Source organism: Antennarius striatus, chromosome 8, assembly GCF_040054535.1.
Source record: "Antennarius striatus isolate MH-2024 chromosome 8, ASM4005453v1, whole genome shotgun sequence".
In the NCBI taxonomy this organism is placed as follows: Eukaryota; Metazoa; Chordata; class Actinopteri; order Lophiiformes; family Antennariidae; genus Antennarius; species Antennarius striatus.
In genome coordinates, this window is record NC_090783.1 from 17,950,974 (window position 1) to 17,962,922 (window position 11,949).

General features: G+C 36.6%; 1 protein-coding gene across 1 annotated transcript; it reads right to left on the reverse strand.

The window, feature by feature from the left end:
* Positions 1–319: 319 nt before the first annotated feature.
* Positions 320–11,401, reverse strand: xpnpep1 (X-prolyl aminopeptidase (aminopeptidase P) 1, soluble). The gene is made up of 20 exons (XM_068322582.1): positions 11,260–11,401; positions 10,190–10,314; positions 9,775–9,838; positions 8,870–8,974; positions 8,374–8,466; positions 7,675–7,818; positions 7,353–7,448; positions 6,504–6,585; positions 6,229–6,439; positions 5,715–5,804; positions 5,553–5,603; positions 3,680–3,738; positions 3,254–3,331; positions 3,084–3,155; positions 2,790–2,850; positions 2,578–2,647; positions 1,744–1,917; positions 1,111–1,187; positions 895–993; positions 320–604 (listed from the first exon to the last, which is right to left on the reverse strand). Exons 2-20 carry the CDS (start codon positions 10,304–10,306, stop codon positions 485–487), a joined length of 1,863 nt encoding a protein of 620 aa, XP_068178683.1. The 5' UTR covers positions 10,307–10,314; positions 11,260–11,401; the 3' UTR covers positions 320–484.
* Positions 11,402–11,949: the final 548 nt, after the last annotated feature.

The window sequence follows — 11,949 nt, forward strand, 5'->3', positions numbered from 1 at the left end:
ATAACCCATATTAGAGATTGAAGTGTGACGTTAATGACATGTTATCTAATCAGTGATGTAAGTACTATTTCACACAAAAATCTAAATTCAAGCATATTCATAACTCTTCCACTTATTATATAAAAGTTTAATATTTGTTTACATTTTAAGTGTATTTCATCCAAAATAAATATTAGGTAAGTACTTCGTTAGAAAAAAAGATAATTAGAAGGCATTTTCTCTGCGTCCACAATTGGGTTTAACATTAATGTGCAGATGATCAGAAGGATTTTATTGTCCAAAATGAGAATATTATGAGGGAGGTAGAAAACACAGCAAGTAGAGCTGATCGTTTTTAATGAATTTCAGTACAGCTACAGATAGAATGTGCTTTAGAAAAGATAGTTGTGAAACAAAAGAGAGATGAGAAAAACTGTAAAGGATTATCACTGCAGGTCAAACGATCATTCCAGGGCAAAAGGACCGGATTGCAAAAGATAATTCTTTAGACGATCGGCTGGGTTTCTCTGATCAGCCACTCCAGTGCGCTCTTCCTGCCCTGCCTCTTGAGCTCTGCTCCGACCACCTCCTGACACTTCCTGTGGTATTCGTTCACCCAGTCCAACTGCAGGATTAAAAATAGTCAAATGAACCATCAAAAGTCTATATTGAAATAATAATGATAATATAGCCTGAAGTATTATTTTATATTCAAATGCCTCTTTCCTTATCTTAATGAAGAAATCTTAATGGTAAGTTAAATCTTGTATTTTTATATCAGCTGTTGTTAAAATTTCAGCATGTGATACTTTGTTTATCACATCACCCAAAAAAAAAAAAACCCTTTTGAAATGAATTTAAAAAGTCATGAGTTTGACTGTGTCTTTTATCATTCAGACAATCAAATATCCTTACCTCTTTCTGCGTGAGCAGCTCTATGTTCATCATCTTGACTTGGATAGGAACTAGAGTGAGGGGCTCGAATGTCAGACTTCCTCTGTTTCTGTAGTTGTACTGAACACGCAGAGGACAAAAAAACAAATCACACAAGGTAGCAGTACTGTGGCATTAATCACACGAGTGTGAACAGCTTAGATTGCTCTATTCTGGTTAATAGGTAGAAACACCTACTTTGGGCTTTGCTGGAATAACAAGGACTACATTTTCAATACGAATGCCAAAAGATCCATCTTCATAGTAACCCGGTTCTGAAAAAATGCAAAGGAACGGAGATGAAAATTTAAATCGTGAATGGGCAGTTTTTGGTGACTATAAAATGTATTTCTGTTAACACAGGAAGGACATGATTTTTATTTCTAGAAAAGGTGCCTTTGTATGTCTTGTCCATAGATTTATGGCTGTGACATCACACCTCTATTATGTATTAGCAGGTATTATGCAGGTATTAGCAGAAAAGTTAATTTGCTTTATCAGTCTGGCCACAGACCGTTGCCTTTAAAGACAACATACTGTCACTTATATAGTTAATGCAGCATACATATCATTCCTTCTATAAATAGAAGATTAGTATGCAACTATAAACTCAGACATAGTGTGTAATTTATTTGGTGCTAAATTAATGGTGTCATTAAGGACAGGCATGAGGAACCTGATAACACCTCTGAAGCCACATTGTAAGTATGCCTGTGAATTTTTGATATTCTATTTATTAAACCTTTACAGTATAAAATATTAAAAAACACAAGAGTTGTGATGTCTTAACTAGAAAAATTTAGATCTCCATCTTCTTGCCCTCTGTCATACCATCGCTGACGATCATGCCAGCCTCCAGAGGTTCATCAGCAAAGGTTTTGTAGCTGATCCCACACGGCCCCTCGTGGACATTGAGGAAGCAGCCCACACCATGCCCCGTACCGTGAAGGTAGTCAAGCCCTGAACCCCACAGGGCTGCACGGGCAAAAGAATCCAGCAGGTGCCCTGGGGAGATGGGTAAAAACTAATTGTTAGACTGATGGATTATGCTTTGTTTAAAGCAATACACTTTAAAGTTCTGATTTGGATGTAACACTATTTTTTATTCTAAACACCTAACTTTTGGTAGTCATGTTTTTGAATCTGCAGGTGTCAATGATTTATCCTGTTTCTATCCATCAGACTTCAGGTAAAAAAAAACAACAGGTTTAAATTCCACAAAGCATCAATATGTAAGGCACATTTCTAACTATTAGTAATCTCTGAATCCCTTTCCTACATGTCAATTGGACTTGCAGGAAGACAGTCTATTGGTCCTAAAGTGAGGTGTTGTATTAAAGATTCATTTAACTTTTTGATATCTTGAGTAACGGATATTTTCTTGGCAGACTTTGGGCCCCTTAGTACCAACTCTACATCACTTAAATGCCACAGCCTGAGTATTGCCGTTGACCTTTACCCTTCTCTTTATGACCACAGAGTTTCAATCTTCAAACAAATTTTTCCAGTGGGATAATCCACCATGTTACAATGTCAAATAAACAGATGGAATAGTAATAAGAGGGTCAAGGCAGCTCTGAGGTAAAAATCTAGCCCAATCCAGATGCCAATGAGTATACATTATACTTTATATAATATACCATACAGTCTCAGAAAGAAGAGCACCTTTGGTTCCATTGGGGAAAACAGCAGAACTGACAGCGATGTGTCCCTTCAGGACATAGGTAAAGCATTCCTTGATGGAAATGAGAGAACACATGATGCAAAATAAATAAGTTGAATAAACTATGTCAGTGCAAAACAATGCTTCACTGACTGTGTTCAGGGTTTACATGCTGAAATGTGAAGACAGAACACAAGCAAACACATAAATATACCTTCTCAAATGCAGATGGTGTCCCAAAGTGCATGGTTCGTGTGACATCGGTGGTTCCATCACTGCCAGACAGATGCATGTAAGCAATGCATCAAAAATAAAACTGGACAAATGCTTCCTGTGTTCATAGCAGGCATGAAGGAGCTGACCGTTTGCTGACATGGAAGTCATAATAGTACTAGACATGGCTGGTTAGCATAAAACTATATCTAAGAATAGCAAGCAATCATATTTATAATGTATAATAATATGTATATGTGTATATTATGTATAATAAAAAATAAAACTTGTTTACACATATTGAGCTCCAGAGTCAATCAGATAAACTTCATTCATGGAGAGGGTTCTGTTGGTTTCAGGCAGCGGTCTGAAGGAAAACGTTATGGTTAATAGGTTTTAATCTAAAACTAAAAATGCACGTACACAATTGTAATAAGTCCAGACCTGTTTCATGAGTCAGCTGACCTGTAATGTATGATTGCTCCATTTGGACCAACGCTGGAAATTGTGGGGAAACTGAGGCCAACAAAATCTTTCTGTTGACTAGAAAAACAGTCAGAATGCTTTAAAAAGAGAATACTGTCATTCAAAAACAGATGCATTTTGATATATTGGACTTTTTATATTGGAAAATAATTTTTTTCCCCCTACATTAAAATAGACAGCATACTGAAATCAAAAACTATTTTCAAGTTGAAACAACTCCATTTCATTACCAACAACAAAAATTCTGCCTCCAGTTCCAGTAGATGGGGCTATAACTCCAGAAAAGTCACTTTCACAACACTTCAATACACATTTTATTAAACTCATGAATGCTGACTGCATGAGATTGGATAAAGAAAACCAACACGGTTTGTGAAACATAAAAAAAAAAGGAAAAAGCCCCACCTGCGTAATTCCTCAGCCTTATCAGCAGCAGAGATTTCTGTCACATTTCCTTTTGGAATCTAAAAAAATAATAATCACAACAGCAGGTCATACGGAGAACGTAAAACCAATACCGGTGTATTCATTATGGTTCAAGTATAAGCATATATTGATGTAGATTCTTTTTTAACAGGACTTCTATTTTTGGATCTGAACATGTTTCAATGCTCATCCAAGAAATACAATAAATATTTAAACTCTGAGGTCATACTGTATACAATGAAAGTCATTAAAGTCACATAAACCACTTTTACATTCGTCTATAATGTCCATGGTATTACTGACTCAACTGATATGATTAATGATAGTCATTATGATCTGACTGAGTTTACTATCATTGTAATAGTAAACTCACTCAACCAGTTAAAGAGTTTAAATATCTGCACTCCTCACCAGTTACTTAGAACTGAACACACCTCTTGAATGAGAAAACCAAAAACCTGAAGACCAGTTGCTTCAGATTCATCCTTCAGGGATTGAATAGTACAGTATTCCAGAAACCATTTATTACGGAAAAAAAGCATGGTTTTATACCTCTTTTCCAGACAAAATAAAAAAATAAAATAAATTATAGGTTAACAATAAAAAAACTAAAAGTTATTTATTTACAAATCTGACAGCATTGCTCATTATTTCCTAGTGAGTTCTCTGAAAACAGGAGTTTCTTCTCAAGGTGCATCCAACAAAATTGAATATCATGGAAATTTTGAACCCCCTTTCATTTTAAAGTCATTATATGTTAGCTAAAAAGTTTCAAGCATTTTTTAAATTTTTATTTTGATAATTATGGCTTATAGCTCAGAAATGGGAAAAAAATGTAAGTCAAAGACCGTGAATTGGGATCATTAAAGTATATCTATTATAATATTTTATGTCAATTTTCAGTTCTTTCACTTGTCAGTAAATATACCATAAATTAATTTCAGTAAGCACTACCACAGACTCCAACTAACAGCCTCTACAAGGAGAATTAGCCACAGAAGGTCAGGGAAGTAGCTGTTAACATCTTTATCAAACCTTATTCACAGCAAGTTGTCTGGAATTGTGAAATATGGTAGAAGATGCATAAGCAACAGGCATGACAACAACTTTGAGAAGACTGTTAAGGAAAATCGAATCGCTGATTTGAGGGAGCGTCACAAGGATTGGTCTGAGCTGGTCAGTGCCTCGAGAGCCACGACACACAACTAGAAAAGGGGCTACGTGTTGTAGTTTCTATTGTCAACCTCATTTTCAACCAGAGACAAGGTCAGAATCATCAGAATGGTAATCCAACATCTTCTTTTCAGAAGAATGTAAAGTTTGCATTTTATATTAAAATTAAGGTCCCAGAATCTTGAGGTAGTGCAGACGTACACAATCCAAGTTTCTAGAACTCTCTGGGGTATTGTCAAGAAGACGAGAATCACCACACCCCAAAATACAAATGAGCTGCAGGCTGCTATAAAAAACTCGGGCTTCCTTAAGACCTTAGCAGTACCATAGACTCACTGCCTCCACATCACAACGCTTTGATGCTGCAATTCATGCCCAACCAAGTAATGATTTTTTAATTTTTTTTTATTTTTGAGTGCAGAAATGAGTGAAGAAATTGAAAATCTTGAAATGAAAATTAATATTTGGAGATACCAGAGTTGATTTTCATGAGCTGTAATCCATAATTATTGGAATCAAAACCAAAAGGTTTTAAAGATTTCAGTTTATGTGTAATGAATTTATATACTATTAAACTATTTTGAGTTAAATAATGGAATAAAAATGAACTTTTCCATGATATTTTTATTATTTGAGATGTACTTGTATTCTCCTGTGGATTGGTTTCAATAAATGATACCTCCTTTTCCAGCCAAGCAAAGAGTTCACACAGGGCAACAGCATCCTTGATCTGATGGGGAGAAATGCAGAAGTTTCCAAAACAAAGGAACATTTCATGAAGTGACTTTCATAAAGTCATACAAGAGATATCCAGAATTAAATGTAGACAAAATGTTCTCACATGGGCCATTTTCATGCCTTGAATCTCAGTGGTGTTCTTCACAGCCTTTGCGAGGCAAAGTGGAGTGTAGGGAATTGGAGTCCTGTTGGCCTGAAAAAAATCAGGGTGAACAAGGTGAACAAGGTGATTTTTTTTATTAATTAATTTTGAATTTAAAAAAATCTCAAGGAACAAATAAAGTCAACTCTTAAACAGAATTCTGTAAAATTAATCAAACCAAGAATATACTGATGCGTGTTAATTCTGTCTCAACTAAAAAAAGCTTTTACATATATGTGATGAGAACATTTCTCCAACAGGTTGACAATGTTGTACTGTAAAACTGCAGTGCAGGCTGTCAAAAACAGCATTAATCAAATGACGCAAATGCAGGAAATAATCTAAGATGTTTCCATTTAATAAGTATGAGGATGCAAATGTTGGGACCGCCATCTGTTTTATGAGCCATGAGAACAAGAGACACAGCTCAATTTCCTGTTCTGAAACAAAGGACTTTCTTTTATTACTCTCTCACCTTTGGTATGATCTGCGTGAGAGCACAGCTGGCCTTGTCACAAATCCAAACTTTATCCTTGAGGCTGAGTGCCGAGCAAATGGCCTGGAGCTCATTGTAGACAGACTCATATGGAAATGTTTGGATGCTCAGTATAGGTTTGCTCGGGGAGTCCAACTGCAGATGGTCTCTCAACATCGGGTCAGAGAGACGCTTTAGGTCCACAAAAAGCCTGTGAAAGCACTGACATGGAGTTTTGAAATTTATTTTATTGCAAATTTCTTGCTATCTCTTACCTTATTGTGTTGATTCCCACAATGGCGTATGAGAAGAAAACTGGGTTGTACTCAATGTCTGCACCGCGTAGGTTAAAAAGCCCTGACAAAAGTAATGAAATATTATGTTAAATTAAAATTTGATTAAACTGATGAAATGAATTATTTCATTCAGTAATGACAGGCATTAATGTCAAAAGATTCTCTTTCAACTTTAAGGCACATCTCACTCATTTCTAATTTCTTTCTAATAAAAAGGCCAAAAAAAATTTTTTTTTAAAACAAAAACTATTGTTACCCTAAATGCAGTTCAAATGGACACTCACTTTGTTTGAATGCCTTAGAGAATCCTCTTCAATTTAATGCCCATTAAAAACCTCTTATCTAAATGCTGCCTGATGAGAATCGAAATCAGCATAATTCTGATTAATACAAACTCTTAGACCAAACAATCAAAACAAGAGCTCTTTGTCATGGTGAACAAGATGGTCCAATGGCATCTAGAGGGACACCCATGTACCCCTGGGTCCTTGGATCGTGATCACGTGTACGCTGAAACAAAAAATCTTTTCAACCGGCAATTCCCTGACATATGCAGGTGGAAAGTAACTCATCTTAGTTTATTAAAGAACAATTTTGAAGATCCTTTGTACTTAGTCATACTTAAATATCTCCACTTGTCTATTTGAAGTCTGACACTCCCTTTCTTCCTTTATGCCTATAATGAACATTGTAGTGTGACACTTCCAAATTCTTCATACTGTTGATTTATCTAAAGCGTCGTGTCACTCCTCTGACTGCCCTGACCGCGTTCTTTAATCTTATTAGCAGAGACAACAATATTCTCTTGTTCGAGAAAATGACACATACATGCAATTTCATCCAAGGCAGTGGCAACAAACCAGGTGATTTTCCTCTCTGTCATCTTGGCTCGCAGGGCTGTGATCTTTTCTTGCCAGGACACACCTTGAGAACACATCATCACTCAACTTGTCAATGAAATTATGTTTCAGAAAACCTGTATCTAGTTCCAGTAAAACCTGACTTGTTTCTTTGAAAACAGAAGACCAGAAAGGTAATACTAACATTATATAAACTACATGCGGCCTTTCTGCTAACAATAACACAATAAATATTGTCCAATAAATTAATGGCTCTAGTATGAGAAGATCCCTATAAATACTAAACTGACCAGTGTACTCTAGACCCAAGGCACGGAGCAGTGTGCTTGGTCTTTCTGGGCGATCCATCCAGACAACATCAATCAGGTTATCCTGCATTGCCACTAAGGAATGGCCAGCACTGGTGAGTGCCTTGGACATGTGCTTCCACTGATCTGTAACATGACATCACAAGATTCTATCAAGATGCACAAAATTGGTACAATTTTAAATAAACATAACAATGATGATTACAAGGAGGTAAAGACCACAAGTATTTTAATTTCAGTACTAATGCACCTGTCTGAAATCCTCAAAAGTTTATAATTAATATACAATAAGAATAAGGTGTTTTTTTCCATAATTGGAGAGGTCAGAATTTCAGTCAACAATCTGTAATCCTGATTACACAGAGACTCATCGCTATAGACACAGCAGCTTCAAAAACACCATGTAAAAGTGGAGAAAATGAAACATGGTGGTGCATATATGAAGGAAGGTTGTGTGTTCAACAGGGCAGTAAAACGTTCCTCATTTATGCCATTTATCATAAAATGGAAAAACAATGAGGGAGACACATTTTTCCACATGTATTTTTCATGTTTAATTCCATTAATTTATCTTATTTATCATTTTATAATTTACACCTACAAAATGTAAGAATACATAGAGTTTTCATACAGCTGTGATGGTCCTGCGTTTTTTTCCTGCCACTCCACTAGACAACCTACCAGCTGCAATGATCCAAGGATCTACCCCCACTTTAGAGTTTTCTGGTAGGACACTGATCAGCCAGTCCTCTTGAGAGGGTGTCTCCTTCAGCCCTGGATATGAACATCGAGACAGAATAAACTTAGCTTGTTTGGTTATTTACCATATATAAACAATATTTTCCTGATTTAGTTTTTAATTAGTCTTTTCATTCATAAAAAGGCAATATTTGTATTTCATTCAAGCTCTTTCAATAATTTGTGATTCGTTTGTAATAGTTATTTAATTCAATAACAGTTAAATGTTAGCAGCACTCACCAAATCTTGTTGTATATAGTGACTGACTAGATGCAAAAATCTCACTCTATATAAAACATGTTCAAGAATATACAACTAACTATAATTTAATGGTCAGTGTGTGTATCTTAGGCTATGATGTAACTGCTTAGAACTTCTCCAAAATTTCTAACTTATTATGTTCATCATATGCAGTAGAAGCACAAAACCTGGCATTACCCATTTTCATGAGAGTCCAGTTGTTGTCCATCTGCTGACTGGCTTGGAGGAAATATCGCCCGTCAGTCCACATTGCAGCATGCTGTTCTGTGATGATTGCTGTACCTATATATTACAACAAAGAAAATTTGTACATGGGAAAAATGACACAGGAATGGTGGTAAACTAGTCTATCATTTCTCAGCAGGAAGAGTATCGGCCTCCAGGGGCGTAGATAGAATGTTGTTGATATGTGAAAGCAGGATTTTTGGTAGGGGCTATAGAGGTGATCTTATTTGGATTTCTTTTTAAAGATGAGTGAAGACCAAATATTTATAATAAGACAAGTCGAAACCTGCAGGCCGCAATGGCCTTTGAGGCTACTTGCAATGTGTGTGTGTATCTATCTGTGTGTCTGTCTCTGTCTGCCTGACTGACTGACTGACTGACTGACTGACTGACTGACTGACTGACTGACTGACTGACTGACTGACTGACTGACTGACTGACTGACTGACTGACTAAGTATCTGTATCTGTAATGCAGTTATACACTGTCTTCACAGGAGCTGAACAAATAGACCTCGAAACCATTCCTTGACAAGGTTTAACTATCAGCTTAGGCTCGGAAAACACGTGGGTCAAATATAGCCAGTACAGAGAACCATGACTGTACTCCGAGAAACTAGTGTCAATTATATTCAAAGCTAAATTTAAGCATTTATAAATAAATGACATTTTGTTCACTCTGAAGGGTAAACTGCTGCTGAAATCATACTCAAAAAGAAGACAAAAAATTGGCCATGGTCTTTCCATAATAGGTATGGACTTGTAATCATCTTAAATTAGAATTGAACATTGAATGATTTTTTTCTGAAAACAACACACCTCTGTGTACACTGCCACTCATATACCAGATACACATACCTGCAGAGCCATTAAATCCACAGATATATTCACGTCGGCAGTCACACGGTGCAATGTATTCACTCTGAAAAACATGGGGACAAACAGAGGGGAGAGAGATTGGCTTCATAACCAATCAATGTGAAGTGTTCATCAACCAGTCAGACATTTTAAATGTCACCTTTGTTGCTCTTCTAGCATCACGACTCATGAATAGGGAGGGAAAAGGGAGGAGCATTGGGCAGAGGACTGCAATTAATTGCAAAGGTCAGATGAAATGATCAGAAATGAATCAGGTCACAGACTAAATAATATCAGCAGGGAAAGCATGAGTATTACTATGAGTTCTTCCCCCCCCTAATCATTACATTCATAGCTGACATGGTAATCATGCATGACTGTGATTCATGACTATTGTGTCTATAAATTTACTTACCTGGTGGGCATCTCCTGAAGGGACGATGTAAGCCTGTATGGGCTCAGAGAAATATTTACAATTTCTCATAGCTTGACGAAGCTGTCTGAGCAGCTCCCCGGTGATCTTTGGAGACATGCACGGGACTGAGTGGAGACAGAATATGACACATATTAAACACGTAATCTTAAAAATCACAGTTCTTAATGTCACATATTTTTTTAAACATATATCGACAGTGCACCCCCACCCCCCCACCCCCCAAAAAAAAAAAATTCATGACAAAATAAAACAACTACTTGTCGACGCAACTTCTTAGCAATTTCCTCATTAACACACCTTGACAATTTATTGATTACCTGGTTTTTGAGAAGTCATGTTGGATTCAGGTTACCTGTGCCGGACAGTGAATGACTAGTCTACCTGCATACCTGGCTCCCGATTGAAAAAGTCACAGTCCACACCTGGATCTTTACCCTGCTTTTAAGTGCTGACTGAGCACATGTCAAATGTGTTAATTATTGAAAACACAGATAAAGGTGCCTGTGACCTATTTCCATTCCAAATCTCTGATAGCGACGATTATAAGAGGCCTTTTAATGATGAAATCCCAGTCATCACCCACATCCATCTTTGGACGATGTACCCCAGTGTAATAAAACCTTCGCGGGTTGACTAATCCCGTTCCTGCAATCGTAATCTGACATTGTTGTTGGCTTTTCATCAGTATTTAGAGCTAAAGTAAAATATAGTTACTTGCGGTATTGTGGTAAAAAAAACAACAACAACAAACAAACTCAAAAGCTAACATCTGAGGGTGCAATGGACGGATGCTTTTTCTTGGAAGTTTTCACATCACAATTGGCCAATCAGCAACATAAAAGGGGTGTGCTGGCCTGCCAGAATGAATATTTTCTCTACTTTTAACCTAAACACCCGCCGATCTCTCGTTCTTTCTGCGGTTTCAAAATATTCGATCTCCTTTTCGTACTCTGTGTCACGGGGAAGTGGTGCGTTCGCTCCCGCGTACGGATCGTCAATTTATCGTTTCGATTCGCCCACAAACAGGCAGAGAAATGCCCGATACACACCCGGTAGTTACGTCGTGGTAGTGTTGTTGTTGGGTTTAAAAAAATGAGGGGTCCGTATAGTTAGAACAGCTTACACCTTTTGTTAATTTACAAAACAGGAGGCTGCCATGTCCTTGTGACGACACGTGTCACGTGACCGTTGTTTCGTCCACTAGGAGACGAGAGCTCCGGACCAGCCCTTTTAAAAGACAAGCTCATAGAATGAGGTAGCGATGAAAATAACAACAACTATAAATAAATAAATAAATAAGTAAATATATATATATATATATATATATATATATATATATATATATATATATATATATATATATATATGTATGTATGTATATATATATAAAAAGATCGGTAATTTTAGACTCACGTTGTTGCACCGTGACACCGGAATCACACCGTTATGTATGAGTGCCCAACAATCCAGAACGACTTTACAAAGACGGAGCCTTGAAACTGTCTAAAGATGCCTAAAAAACAACAAAAAAAATAAAAAAAATAAATATTTTATTTTATTTTAATTTGTTTGTGATCAATAATAATTTTCTGTCTGGTTTTTCTTCTACCATATTAATCATTTTTGGTTGCACGACGACTCAATGAATAGTGTTCACACTGCAGTGGAAACTTTTTTTCCTCAAAACTGTTTTGTTTTGACTTGTCACATGCGGACTGATATGTAGCCTGTAGCTGAAA

Excerpts from the sequence above, each read along its gene's own strand:
- xpnpep1 (XM_068322582.1), bottom strand. The coding sequence starts at position 10,306 with ATGTCTCCAAAGATCACCGGGGAGCTGCTCAGACAGCTTCGTCAAGCT. Across the intron at positions 2,851-3,083 it reads GACTCTGGAGCTCAATATGT|TGATGGAACCACCGATGTCA; the intron begins GTAAACAAGTTT and ends TCTGTCTGGCAG. Across the intron at positions 1,188-1,743 it reads TGGCATGATCGTCAGCGATG|AACCGGGTTACTATGAAGAT; the intron begins GTATGACAGAGG and ends GCATTTTTTCAG.